The sequence below is a fragment of the Galeopterus variegatus genome, unplaced genomic scaffold, assembly GCF_000696425.1.
Source record: "Galeopterus variegatus unplaced genomic scaffold, G_variegatus-3.0.2 Scaffold1634, whole genome shotgun sequence".
NCBI classification, from domain to species: domain Eukaryota; kingdom Metazoa; phylum Chordata; class Mammalia; order Dermoptera; family Cynocephalidae; genus Galeopterus; species Galeopterus variegatus.
Genome location: NW_007727745.1, coordinates 342,227 through 357,058, shown reverse-complemented (window position 1 = coordinate 357,058; position 14,832 = coordinate 342,227). Strand labels below are relative to the sequence as shown.

General features: G+C 52.0%; 1 protein-coding gene across 1 annotated transcript in view; it reads right to left on the bottom strand.

Moving 5' to 3' along the window:
• Window positions 1-14,832, bottom strand: part of NEURL1 (neuralized E3 ubiquitin protein ligase 1) — a 77,707-nt gene that overhangs the window by 9,453 nt on the left and 53,422 nt on the right. The window contains exons 2-4 of the mRNA XM_008578131.1: window positions 13,803-14,044; window positions 13,091-13,412; window positions 20-167 (exon numbers count right to left, since the gene is read on the bottom strand). Of these exons, the coding sequence (XP_008576353.1) occupies window positions 20-167; window positions 13,091-13,412; window positions 13,803-14,044 (712 nt within the window). The remainder of the gene's footprint in view (window positions 1-19; window positions 168-13,090; window positions 13,413-13,802; window positions 14,045-14,832) is intronic.

Below are 14,832 nucleotides of genomic sequence, written 5' to 3'. Positions count from 1 at the left end.
CGGGCAGCCGGCGGCCGGCCCGCCCTCGTCCCCCTCGGGCGCCGGCACGTTGAGGTCGCACAGGCTCACTGAGAGGCGCGCCTCGTCCGCCTCGCGCCGCAGCGACGGCCGCCGCAGGGCGGTGAAGGAGCGCGGCCGCAGGCAGTCCGGGAACACCAGCTCGCTGTCTGCGGCGGGAGGGGCGAGACAGACAGGCGACCGTCACCACCAGGCCTCCCGGCGGCAGGAGGGGAGGGGGCCGGTCCCCTGCATGCCACCCCTCACCGATGTCTAAAGTATGAACCATCAATACACTTGCCGAATGCTTAACGGCATAGAAAATGCTTATGTCATAAATTAACGAGCAAAGTCAGCAAACAGGGTTGGGCAGGACATCTAAGTGTTTAACCAAAGTAATAAGGCTGGAAGGACATCTAAGTCTAAACTATATAATGGCTTCTAAATGCTTGGGAGCTCATGAGTGCTTTCTTTGTACATATGTGTTTTCCTTATTTCTACAGTAAGTGTGTATTTTTAACCCTGGGGCCATTACCTCTTTATCCCCAGCACCTAAAACAGCGCTGAGCGCTTAGTAGGCAAAGAGTAAATATTTGTCCAATGCACTGATGACATCCTAACACTCTGGGAGGCCAGCAGGGAACCCCCCCCCCAACACTCCTTTGCTTAAATTGTCTTGAGGTTACCATTGGCACATAAGGACATTGAGGCTGACAGAAGTTAAGTAAATTTACCCGAGACTTCCTTTTGAAAATGACTTAACGGGAAATCAAACCCTTTCTCTTTTTAATCATACAAGCGATACAAACTGTACTTGTATTTTGTGGAAAATACAGTTCAGCAAAAACAAAAAATAATCGCCTGTCAGCCCACCACCCAGAGAAAAGCACTTTTAATATTTGGATGTATGTGGAAATCAAACCCTTTCTCTTTTTAATCATACAAGCGATACAAACTGTACTTGTATTTTGTGGAAAATACAGTTCAGCAAAATAAAAAATAATCGCCTGTCAGCCCACCACCCAGAGAAAAGCACTTTTAATATTTGGATGTATGACCTTTTAGCCTTGTAAAATGTATTTCTGGTTACTTTTTTAAGTTGAGTCATGCTATATAAATACCAGTAGTTTTTAACCTTTTGTGGGGAGTAAATCACTTTGAAAATGTAATGATAACTTTGACCTATCTCTCCAGAAAAATGTACATTCTCACTGAGTTCTGTGGATAATTTCAGACCATCTGTGAACTGCATGAAGCCATCCATGGCCAGGGACTCCAGGCTAAGAACCTTCTGTGCAGATTTCCTTTCTCACAACTCACTTTTCACTTCTATATCCTAAGAACCTCCCCATGCCAATAACTGTTTTCAACACCATATTTTAATGGCTGTTATGTCCTGCTTTATGAAGTCCTGTAACTTATAATAAAAGTAATCTCCATGTGCCAGGAATTACTCGGATGTTTCATCCTTAAAGCAGCCCATGGAAGTGTTCCCATTTTACAGATAAAGCACAGAGAGGTTATGTGACAGCCACCACGTGGTAGATCCAGGATTGAAGCAAGATCTATTCAACTCACAATACACCATTCTTCATTTCCGGGCCCTCCTTATTTGTTAAACCCCTTCTCTGGGAGTCAATGTCCCCAAATTTGGCTGGTGCCACTGTGAGCCACACCATGGACCAATCCCTTCTGGGAGCCTTCTCTCTAAGCCTCTCCAAGGGAGAATCTGTGCTTTCTCTTTAGGAGCTGGGTAAGGATGGCTGGGATGCTCGGGGGAATGGCCTGGCAGGGACAGCAGAGGCCAGAATTCAGCTCCAGCTGAATTTAAAGCCAGTCTCTAAAACCTCCCTGGTTTTGTTCTCGCCCCTCCCTGCCCCTTCCAGGAACTGTGTTGTCTGGGCCCCAACAAGGTTTGGGTGCTGTGCCCTCCCCCAAGTCTCCTGCTGCTCTGGAGAAGCCTCTTGGGGCCTTGCTGGTTGGGGTTTCCCAGCACTGAGTTGGCGAGGAGGAGGGAGCCGACCGGAAAATGTGATTATTCCAGGGAATTGACTCTGTGACAGCAATGGTGCAGAGAGGCTGGGGGCTGCAGAGAGGCAGAGGCGGGGAGGGCGTGCACAGGAGGGGGAGGTGTAGAAGACAGTGGTGGAGAGTTGGGGAAGGCCTGTAGCTGGCCTGGACTGTGGGGACAGTCCCTGTTCCCCCACCCCTCAGAGATTCCTGGCAGTGGTCCTTAGGGACTCCAGAGGGCTAGAGATAGAGAGAGGAAGGGACAGAAACAGCAGGGAGAAGAGAAATCAAGTCACTCAGAGGTGCGGAGCCAGAGCCTACAGGAACAAGGCTGTCATGGGGCCCATATGCATATGGACCCCCACACTCCCCACCCCACCCCCTCAGGACAATCAGCCCAGAGCCCGTGGAGCTGGGCAGACCCTCAGAACAGATTTTTGAATGGGGCTGGGTGTAAGTTATCCTGATCTCTCTGCCCCTCAGGAGTCCGCTTCTATTTGACTAAGCCCATTACCAGGTGCTCACTAACTCCCCTGCAACCTGTTCCATTGTTTAGCTAATCTGTCTTTAAGAAGGTGCTTCCTTCTCTCAAACTGAAATCCACCTCCTATATCTAACCCACTACTTCCTGGGCTGCCTATCACACTGAAGACCGCTCCTCAGGGAATACTGAAGAGCCCCCACACAGCTTCCCACCTCTTAGACAATGAACAGCACAGACTCAGTACTACAGATGTGCCTCGACCAGCTCAAGGCACAGTGTGGCCATCACCTCACTTGATATGTACACTATACTTCTGATAATGCAATCTAAGAGTACTCTGGGTTTTTTAAGTAACCAAAATCCATACACTAGTAGGCAGAATAGAAGCAGAGTTAAATGCAACGAATTTGAAGTCATCAGCCTGTGTTCAAATCCTGGCTCTGCCATTTCCTGTATGACAAGGCTGTATGACCTTGGACAAGTAGTCTTCAGCAGTGAAATCAGCACCTACCGACTTATATAAAATCTGTATTTTGAAGTCCCCCTAGATAGGATGCTGTGAAGATGAAATGGAATAAGGTCCATTGGGCACCTGGTAGAGTACCTGGCACATAACAATCAGGTTAATATGAGCCATTGTCATTATCGTTTATATGCCATGTGGTTCAAAAGGATGTGTATGGGCTTTGAGGTGATCCAGGCCTGGGTTGTTTTTGTTGTTTTGTTGGCAGCTGGCCAGTACAGGGACTGAACCTTGCACCTTGGTGTTATCAGCACCACGCTCTAACCAATTGAGCTAACTGGCCAGCCCCAGGCCTGGGTTTAAACATCCGATCCAGCACTTGGCTGGTGGCCTTTGGACAAGCAACCTTCTTCCCAGGCTCAAATGGCTCACCTAGAGAACAGGGGTAACAGTACCTGCCTTGTGATGCTGTTGCAAGGATCAGAGGTAGAGTGGGAAGCCCCCGGAACCTAGAAAGTACCTGATAACTTCAGATATTAGAATTTGCTCAGGGCGAGTTTGTTAACCAAAGTCAGGTCCACCTAACCATCAACTTTCTGAACCTTAATACAGGACTTCACATCAGTCATGATGGACACCCAGGAAATATTCATTGAATGAAATCACTGACTAAAGACCAGGAAGAAGCAGCTAAAAAGTAAATTACAGGAAAGAGAAGAGAAGGAAGAAGAGAAGGAAATTACATGGAGGATGGAGAGAGAGGAGAAGGGGATAGGAAAATGGCCCCTTTGGCCTTGCTTGGAATATTGCTGGAGTTGGGAAGGGAGGCACAGGAGCTGCTGGGAAGCAGCTAAAAACAGAACAGATCCCTGAGGTCGGTGCCCAGGCCAAATATGTCTTCTCTCTCCCTTCCCCTCCACCCCTCGGGGTCAGGAGCAGCTGCAGGCAGACAGCAAGCTCCAAAATAACCATCCCATCAGCGGGCCCAGCTGCAGCAAGGCCCTGAAATAGATGAAACTCGAGATGGAGAAGCTGGTCAGAGCACCCTCTACAGAAGGTTCGACAAAGGTCACAGAGGAGTGAGCCAGCATCAAGTTGGAGGTCAGGGCAGTGTCCAGGCCCTTCACATAGGAGAACACCCTGGGACCAACCTAAGCCCAAGACTGCACCCTGGGTATGGCTTAGAAAAATCAGATGGAGGGCCAGGCTGGTGGCGCACTGCTACAGTGCGCCGCTTGGGAGCGCAGCGGCGCTCCCGCCGAGGGTTTGGATCCCACATACAGACCGGCTGCTCACTGGCTGAGCGAGGTGCGGGCGCAACACCGAGGGTTGCGATCCGTTGCCGGTCACGAAAAAAGACAAAAAGGAAAAAAAAGAAAAATCAGATGGACAAGCTGTAACCCCAAGCAGTGGGGTGGCCCCCTAGTGGAAGCAACGAGTTATGTCATCGGTGCCAGAGACACACAGCTGCACACTTTGGCAGATGGACAAGCTGTAACCCCAAGCAGTGGGGTGACCCCCTAGTGGAAGCAACGAGTTATGTCATCGGTGCCAGAGACACACAGCTGCACACTTTGGAGTGCTTATGATGGACGAGGGGCGGCACATGGCTCCAAAGCCCAGGGAGAAGGTGCTAAGCTTGCTCCCCTCGCATGTCCCCTTTCAGGAAGGAACTTGTTAGTCGCAGCTCAGACACCCTGGGCCACAGCATAAATAACCAGGCCCTGCAAGGGCAGGGAGGCCTGGGCCAGGTGTCTCCTCCCCTCAGGGTGGCGCTCTGGGCACCTACTCACTGATCTGTGTGCTCAGCCCTGGGAAGGGGGTATAGGGAGAGGGAGAAGCCGGGACCTGTGCCCTGGGCTCTGGGGAGCCAGTAGTCAGTGGAAAAGTCAAGGTTTAGAGGCATGAAAATATTTAAATACAATCTAACTACAAGAAATTTAGCATCTCAGATTAGACAGGACCTTAGAGAGACTAAGGAACCCAGGAACCAGGAAATCCATTTATCCCTGCCAAGTTCTCACTCAGCCTTGGCTAGAATGACCCTGGGGACAGGAAGGTCACTGCCTACCAAAGCTACCTGTCCCTTATCTTTGAATAACTGTGACTGATAGAAAAACTCTTGTTGTATGGATTCACTCCTGGGGCCTCCTGGGAGCCTTCTCTTCTTCAGGATAAATATCCCCTTTAGGATACAGATCTCCATCTGAAGCTGAGGTCTCCTTCCTGTTTCAGAGCGGGGTGGGGAAGGCATCTTGGAAGAAACAGGATTTGACCCGGGCTGAAGGACAGACAGAGGCAAGAGGCACGTGGGGTGGGAACACGTAGCAAAGGCCAGGAGAACGGTCTGGGCAAGGTCAGCAAGGAGAGAGCAGAGGAGAGGGGAGAAGGGCCAGGCTGGGTGGGGCCCCAGGGCTCTCGCCCAGAAAGCCACCCAGTCTTGCCACATGTGCCAGCCGGTGCAGGGTAACCAAGGCCAAGCCTGGGCACTGGCTGGGGGACCTCAACGGCAGTGAGGGCCTCCTTTAAAGCAGGGCCTGCCCTTAGACCGAGAGTCTCATTTGTTTAGATTCTTACGTCCAGAGCGCTGGATAATCTTTAACCACGGGTCACCCTGCAGCTGCCCAGCCAGCTGGCGAATGTCTGCTGGCCCCTGTTTGGAAGGCGCTGCCAGCCCATCTACTGTCTCCATAAACATCCTCCTTCTGGTTCGCATCTGGCACAGGGCAGGGGAGGGCGGGCACACGGCTAGGACAGGTGAGGGGGTTCTCCACCCCTCTGGACAGCACCCTGAATCCCACACCCACCTCCACTCTCACCTTTTAAGCCCAACCATGGGAAAGCTAAGAGAAACAAACATGCTTTCTGAGGCTCATGGCAGGAAGGGCAGAATGTTCCAGAATCACTCACAGTCACAGACTCCTAGATTTATAGAATCTTCAAGCCACAGGATCTTATAGATTCTCAGAATCATCTATCTGGTCGAGTGGTTCTCAAACTTTTTTTCCTAAGCAGTGGAATCCTTTTGTTCAACAAAACCAAAAGCTCCAGTTGAAGTCTAGGAGGCGGGTGCAGAGCCCTGCCCCCCTCACCCCCCTCTGCACTTCTCACTGCCTCAGGGATGCCTCTGTGGAACCCCAGTGTTCCAAGGAACCCAACTGGAGAACCATAGATCTTGATCCAAAAAACAATTTAGATTTCATCCCGATACAGGGACTCGGTTTTAAGGCTCCCACTTTTATTTGGAGGACTGGCTTGGAGGTTTGTCTCTTCGGTGGTGGGAGTCGGGGATGGAGGGTTAGCTTAGGTATTCCTTTTTAATCTAATGACAATAGCCCTTCCCATTTGTGTAAACACACATATCTGTGAGCCTCACAGATATCTGTAATAAGTGGGGCATGGATAATTATGCCCAAATAATAGATGAGGAGGCTGAGACACAGAGAGGCTTAGAAAATGCCCAGAGCTAGTGAGTGGCCAAGTCAAGGCTTGATTCAATCAGTCTCCTGCTTCTGAAATGAGGTCTCCAGTACTTCATGGCCCCAGCTCCTCTCTACACACATGCCCCACCCTGAGCCGCGCAGGTCTCTTCCCAGTCCCCAGAACTATATCTTGGGCCAGAGATACTAGGTGGGAACATGAAATTGCCATTTCTATAAGTTAGAAACATTCCAGTACTGGCAATTATACATGGTTTAGCTTATGCATTCAGGTAGAAAACTAGAATATACCCTGAACGAAGGAACCAGACAAAGCCCTCAGGAGCCTTCAAGGAACAACAAGGCACACCGACCCCTCCCCCTTCACCAAATAAGTCATCCTGGGCACCCCACTGCCCCCCTTCCTTGCACCAGCACTGCTGGGGCCCTGGTGACCTATCTGTGTCCAGTATGAGGGCCTTGAGCCGTCATAAGCTCTGTCCTGGAAGACACAGGAGGGCCACATCCCCCACCCTTGGGGGGTATCCAGACTTAGGGAGATCAGATGGACTCACATCAAGAGAAGCTGGGAGGCAATGTAACCCAGGATTATGGATTCAAATCCCAGCTCCACCAACTACCAGCTGTGTGACCTTGGGAAAGTTATCAGACCTCTCTGAGCCTCTGTTTCCTTGTCTGCAAAATGAGTACACTAACAACTTTCTTTATATACAAAGAGGATTTATGAGGGGCTGGCCTGTGGTTCACTTGGGAGAGTGTGGTGCTGATAACACCAAAGCCACGGGTTCGGATCCCATATAGGGATAGCTGGTTGGCTCACTTGGGAGAGCGTGGTGCTGACAACACCAAGTCAAGGGTTAAGATCCCCTTACCAGTTGTCTTTAAAAAAAAAAAAGGATTTCTGCTGTCTTCTTAAAAATCAGGACAACACAATACAAGGGCACTTCAAAGAGCTCACAGAAAGATTCATATTATCTTTTAATTATATTTTTCCATGAACTTTTTGAAGCACCCTCATACATGATGCAAAATTGTTTATACCACTTAGATCTCCATATGCTTCAGATGACCAGAAGGAAGAAGGGTCGTTTTGAACAGGTGAGATCAGGGAAGGGTTCCTGGTGGAGGGGAACATTAGGTGTGAGGCCCTGATATAATTGGCAGAATTTGGGGTGAGCAGAAAGGAAATGCTTGAAAGTATCTCTGAAGTAGAAGGAACAGCAAGATTTTTTTTTTTAAATCAAAAAGAAGTAACAATTGTCAAAGAGGAAGAAATCATGATCAGCATCCTCAACTCTTCCGTCATCCCAAGAGCTGGCTCGTGCTCCTTAAACTAATATTTGCCTCTTGGCCCCTGGCAACCACAGCAGAGGGTAAATATTGGTTTAGCCTGGGAAGCGGAAGCCTCAGATGGCAGTGTGGTCCTCAGCTGGGGATCACTCCCACTCTCACTGCTGCCAAGGTGAGGCACACCCAAGACAGGGGATCTGACCTAGAGTCTTATCTCCAGGGGGGCCAGGCCTCTCATGGCAGGACAGCAACACTGGCCCGCCACCCCAGACAACCTGCCCAGCAACAGCCTAGCCCTCAGAAGGCTACCCTGAGTCTCCATACATCTCTCTCCTCAGTAGGCAGGTGGGGTCTCTTACCAAGACCTGGGAACTTGTGCAGAAGGGAATGAAGCAGAATGCTATGATTCCTTGGGAGCCCCCACCTAATGCCCTTCTAACCCCTCCTGGGCTCAGTCACTACCATCTGATGTGCCCATAGGTCCGCTCGCACTGACCTTATGCCCAGATCAGCCTGGGAGATCTGAACTCCAGCCTGGCCGGTAGAATCGGGGCAGCCCCCCTCCCACACTCTCTGGACCTTGCACGTCACTGTCAATCACAATTTGACAGCACAGAAGCTGCTAGAAATCTTCTATTATCATGGCTCTGTCCTCTGTGATGCACACATATACCCACACCTGTGCACACCCCTCACCTCCACAAGCCACCCACTAACTTTCTATTTCACCTCTTCCCCTCAAAGATCTGCTCCCCTACTGACTGCTAATGCCCCACCTCTGTGCCTACGCACACCTCTCCTGCGTGGCCTACATTGCTGCTCCTCAGTCAATCCATTCTTTTCACCTCCCTTCATTCCTGACTTGAAACTCATCTCCTACAGGAAGAACTCTTGGATTGCTCCCCAGCTGCACCCCCCACAGTTGCAGAATTGGATGTAGGCCACTCACAGCAGTTCTATAATGCGTCCCCCAGTGTAAACTCTCTTCTAGGAGAGGGGCTGGGTTTTCATTCTTCTGTCTTCCCCCTTCCCATGCATAGTGCCTGGGCTGTAGTGGGCACAGAGGGATGCTGAGGAGCACCCTGTAAGTGGAGTCACAGCTCACCCGCCTTCTGCCCGGACCCACAGCTGCTCTTCTGAGTCAACATTTCTGAGAGGAGCAAAGAGACCTTGAAAAACTGAGATTGGAGCGTCTCTCTCCAAGTATTAATCACCCCATAAAACTTGTGTTTATTTAGTTGCTCACGGGTCCTTCTTCCTGGAGGTAGGAAGCTGTTATTCTTGGAGATACCAGCTAAGGCTTGGGCCAGGGTGCCCCGAGGAAAGAGGGTGATCTGCTGAACTCTAGCATAACAAGAGGAAGCCTGGAAGGCCTGAAATGGGCTTGCTGGGCCATGCGTGGGCACCAGGGTGGGCCTGGGTTATGGTCAGGGCAGGGAGGGCAGGGATGGGAGTCACAGCCTCTGCCTCCACTCTGTCCAGGGACACAGCCCACCCCTCCATGGCCTAACTTGTGCATCTACTATGTGCCAGGTCCCCCAAGAGCCTCTGGGCTGAGGAACAGATGCAGGCCAGGTGAGGTTTGGAGGGCTTTGGCCACAGGTTCTAGACAGAGGCAGGAGGAGATGGGGCCAAGCCTGGCAGGAAATCTCTAAAGATCAGACACTGGTTTGGGGGACAATCACCCCAGGAAGGACTGGCCCATCCTCAAAGCTGCCAAGACAGAGAGTGACTTTCTTTATAGGAGAGGTAGCAGCTGGAAAGGGAGACCAGGGAAAGCAAGATGAACCAGAAAGGTCTGGGTGGAGGGAGAAAAATACAGATGCAGTGAAGCGGCAGGCAAGGGAGAGAGGGAGAGGCGGGATGTGGGAAGAGAGGCAAGAGGAAGGACATTGACCCTGAAACTGTATAGGGCAGCCGGGAGTATCACAGACAGCAGGCACACCTCAGAAGATCTCTTGGATAGATCGCTCGCTCGCTCTTTTTTCTTTTTTTAACCAAAAAGAAAAAAAAATTAATTTAGGAAGAACAAAAAGAAAAGATATTTTAATCTGTTCATTGAATTTAGGGGCCATAGTCAGTGTTCCAAAATGCCCAGGGATTATGGTGATTTATGGCTATTAATTTAGGAAGAACAAAAAGAAAAGATATTTTAATCTGTTAATTGAATTTAGGGGCCATAGTCAGTGTTCCAAAATGCCCAGGGATTATGGTGATTTATGGCTGGGACAAGAATCAGCTGGGGCCTCAGCCTTATTGGGTGTGCAGAGAGGAGCCTGCTAGGAAATCCAAATGCAACTGGAAATACCACGAGCAGACCCATTTATAGTCACAGACGGGGAGGGGCCACGCCAGGTCAGGCTGCCTGGGCTCCGGCCCCAGGGTGGGGCCCTTCAGATTATTCTCCAGGCCCCTCTTGGGCCCCTGAGGGTTGGAAACCCCATGTCACCTGGCACATCCCCTTTCATTCCTCCCTGTCCTGACCCTCCTAGAACCTGTAGGCCCAGCCATGCCTCCTCCTCCAAGAAGCCTTCCTGAACTCCATCTGCCCTCACTGACCTCAGCTTCCTCTGACTTTCGGCCTCCTTTTATGTTCAAACCTGCTGGAGGGTAATGGGAAAGGCATTGCTTTTGGCATCAGAACACCACTTCAAGTCCCAGCTCTGCAACATCCTTACGTGGGCAAGCCAGGCCTTCCACGGGCCTCAGTTTTCTCCCTGCCAAATGGGGATAAAAACCACTCCCTCTGGGGCCTGCTGCTAGGGGTTAAGTGAGATAACTGGATGGAAACCATCTTGGCAGATGGAAGCGATCCTATGACCACAGCGTTCAGCGATTTACTGTCTTGTCTAGGGTTATGCCCTGATTGTGTCTGGAGTGTTTGCTTTGTCTTCCTAACTTCCCAGTGGGCTGTCAGCCTGGGGCTGCCTGTGGGCAGGGCTGGGTATACATCAGACCCCACCCACCCAACATCCCTTCTCTTCAACTAACAAGTCATCCGCCTTCCCTCCATCCAACCCACCACTCTCCCCCATCCATCCTGCAAATATTATTCAGTGTCTTTTGCAGGCCAGGCACAAGGTTCCACTCTGGAGAAGAGCCCAGCTGGGTAAAACAAGGATTCCTCCCTCAAAGTCCTCCCCGTCTTGTGGGGAAATAGACATACAACAGATCAAGGCTCAGCCTATGCCTCAGTACCGAGAGAAGCATAGGCACCATGTGCTGGGGCACAAACATGGAGAAGAGAATTCTACCTGGGAAGGCTTCAGGGAGGAGATGGCTTTTGAGCTAGGCTTTGAAATCAAAGAGAGGACTGTGAGGAAGGGCATTCTTTGCTTAGTGAAAAGCAAGAATGTTGTCCCATCTCCACCTGCCAACCCCCACCAAGACTGCAATTTTCTTCAGAGCAGAGACATACTCTGTCTTCCACCTCCATGTGATCGAGCCCTAGGCCAAGTCAGAGGATTTATGACCATTTCACAGATGAGAAGACTGAGTCTCAGAGAGACGTGGCCTGGCTGGAGCTCAGAATCTAGCTTTGGGACCCCAACGCCTTGACATGTGGGGCCCTGAGGATAGCAGAGCAGCACCAAGGCAGTCACTGGCACCCTGGGTTAAGCATTGCCCTGTCCAGGATGGGTGGAGATAACCAACACTCACTGACTACCTTCTGTGCATCAGCTGCTCCTCATAAGTCAGCTTCTGAGCCTTCAAAAGAATCCTGAGAGCATTTATTATTACCCCCATTTTACAGATGGGGAAGCTGAGGTCCCACACCCCATCCAGGATGAAGCCAGGATCCCCCCTAGGTCTGTCTCTATGGCTCAGGTGTGTAACCACGGCCCTTTCTGCCTCCAGCAGGCCGAGGCCCTGCAGGTGCACCCACTTCACAGTGGGACTGGAAAGCAGGTGATCCTCGGTCAGCCTGGGCGCCCTTCTTCAGTTGCTGAGACCCAGAAAGGCCCGGCTTCAGGCTCTTAAATGTCAGTGTGAATGTAGAAACACTTTTTATTGAGTTGAAAAACAGAAAGTTCCCAAATTATTAGTTAATAAAAACAGCCTCCTGATGGCTGGAACTCAACAAACAGAAAGCCTTCTGACAATTACTCATTTCTTTGTTTTAACTTTCACTGTCTTTTTACTCAAATAAAGGTGTTTGGAAAAGAAGAGCTTCACTGTTTCTAGGCTCTGAAGTCAGAAAGGGAAAAAAAAAGGCTTGTTGACCTCCTTCATGCATTCTTCTCTGCGGGGAGGTGGGGTGGGGATGGGAGGTGGAAGGAACAAGCATTGATCGAGCACGTATTTGATGCTCAGCACTGTGCTGGGCACTTCCTCACAGCCTCTTTAATTTAATCTTCCCGCCAACCCATTTTACAGATGAGGAAACTGAGGCTCATGCAGGCTGTGCCTGGAGACAAAGCCAGTTTGCCAATAGGATGCTGTATACCCAGAGTCTACATATACACATGCACACACTCGAGTGCCTGTGCACAAGTATAAAAAGGTGGGAGTGGGGAGGATCCTGGACTGGGACTCAGGTGACCTGGGCTCTAGTCCCACCTCAACCACCAACTCACTGTGTGAGTCTAAGAAGTCTGAGAGTCTCTGCAGCCCCTGCCAGCCCTGGCATGGGTGCTGTCTCCAGGAAGCCTGGTACCCTAGTGCTCCAGGCTGCCTCTGATGCTCCTCCTCCCCACCCCATAGGATGTCTGCCCTCTCACTCCCCTGAAAAAGCCTAACTTACACTGGGGGCCCAGGAGCAGGCAGAAGAGTTTTAGCTGGTGCCTTCTGCTCCCCACTCCCATCCCTTGTACCTGACATTCCTACAAAAAGCACTGGGGTGGGGTTGGAACCCAGCCTCCTGGGATGCTGCAGAGCCCAGGCACTAAGAGTTTGTTTTGGAGCTGGAGACACAGAACTGAAATAGGTTCTACCACTCACGGGTCACATCTCCTGGGGCCAGCAACTCAATTTCCCTGAACTGAGGTCTCCATCTCCATGGGCCCACTGATGGAGTCTGTCTCCCATGGTTGCTATAAGAACAGGCAATAATGAAGTGCCTAGCACATAGTAAGCACTCTATAAACTGGTTATGATGATTAATATTAATTACCTTCTGGGGGTGAGGGTTGTGCACTGGCTCAAAGGCACAACCTGAGGGGCTGCAGTGTCAGGGATCTCTCCCAAGCTCCACTTGGCGAAGCTGCAGGCCTGAAGGGAGGGAGCTCTCTGCAGTTCACAGGAAGGCTCCCAAAGCTGCGCCTGTGCCCCCATGTCCCTGGGGCTGCTACCAGTTGGGGAGGGGTTCCCATACCTAATGGGGCCGAGCAGTGTCAGGCCACAGAGCCTAGAGGCCAAGGGGTGGACCCTGCCTCTAAGTGGCCGGAGAGAGCAGCGGGCACTCACCAAGCAGCTGGACGCCCCGTGTGAGGCCGTAGACGTCCACCAGGGCCCAGAGCGGGTCAGCCGTGCGGACCCCGTTGAAGAAGAGCATGGCGCCTGAGTCGTTGATGCGGTAGAAGACGCGGCCCTTCTTGTCCACCCAGAAGGCGATGATGTTGCCCTCATTGGCAAACTCCTCAGGCAGTGCCTTGGCCCAGAAACCGCTCTGGGACACCAGGTCAGGGCAGGCGTACTTAGGCAGCGAGTCAGGGTGGATGCGGGACGGGTCCTTGCTCGTGAAGCCCAGCCGCAGGGCCCCGCTCCAGCAGCACTGCTTCTTGGTGATCTGGTGGCAGGGGGTCAGCCTCAGCCCAGCCTCTCCCCCTGTGTCAGTCAGACCAAGGGGAAGGGAGTGCGCCCTTCCCTGCAGACCACCCTCAGGAGACGCCCAGCAGGTGCCCCACTGCCAGCCTGCCCACCGTCCGAGCTGCTTTCCCTCCCCCAGGAGCCTTGCCGCAGCCTGGGGGAGCCCGCGGTGCCCACAGCCACTGCCTCCCCCATTCTTTCTTTGCCACACAGGAAAGGTTGAGAAAGGAGTAAGGCAGAGGGAAGGGTGGCAGAGAGAGAAAAGAGAAGGCGCAGGGTGTGGCAAGGGTGGTAACAGCTGGCAGTGACCGAGGGAGAAAGTTCAGAGGCCCTGGGGACACAGAGAGGGCGAGCGGGGAGGGAGGCCCACCTTCAGCCTGACTTGCTCGTAGATGAGGACCGGGCGGTTACTGAAGGTGATGGCATTGCAGAAGCTGGCCTGCCTCTTGACGGCCTTGTGGCTGAGGTCCATGAGGATCTGGGAGCCCTTGGTGTGTGGGTGGAAGAGCAGCGGCGTGGCTGGGAGCCCCCCACCCGGCAGCACTGGCGGGCAGTGCTTCTGCTTGTGGTGGCATCGGTGGGAGGTGACGGGGAAGGGACCCCCGATGGAGTCTGCAAAGGAACAGGCCACAGCGTCAGAGAACTTGATGGGTCCAAGAGCCGGATGAGGGTGCCGTAGGGAAGGGCAGAGGGTGGGCATAGGAAGAAACCACCCACAGCCCAGTATTCCACCATCATCGCCCCCACCCCCACTGCCTCCTTTTACCACCACCCTTCTCCAGCTACCATCCATCCTATTTCCCACTTCACTATCTACCACCATCCACTACTACCATCCATCTCTCTTCACCATCACTTCCCACCACCACATCCACCATTGCCATAAATCACTATTTACCTCTACTGTCCACACCATTCACTGTCACTACCACCGTCATTTATCTATTGATTTACTTTATTCAACAAATATTCATCAGGTATCTGCTGAACACCAAGTCCTGTCCTAGGCACTGGAGATATGACGTGAAACATACATGGATCCTGGCCTCAGGAAGCCAACAGTCTACAGAGGGAGATAGACATGGGCAGAAATCACAAGACAAAATGGCACACTAGGCACCAGAAAGACCAGCCAGCAGGTCACCTCCCAGGAAGGCCTCCTGGAGGCAGGGGAGGCATTGGAGCTGGGCTGACGAGGTTGGGCTGCAGTGGACACCTGGCCGGAGGCTGCCCCTGAAGGCCAGGAAGGTGGGTGGGACGGCCTCTACAGCATCAGTCCGAGGGCCATGTCCATCACGTCCCTCCCACAGGCCACAGGCCACCTCCCACCACCGCAGGCTCCCTCCCCACTGGGCATGGCCTTTGCCTGCAGCATGGTGGACACAGGCGGGCTCCACTTC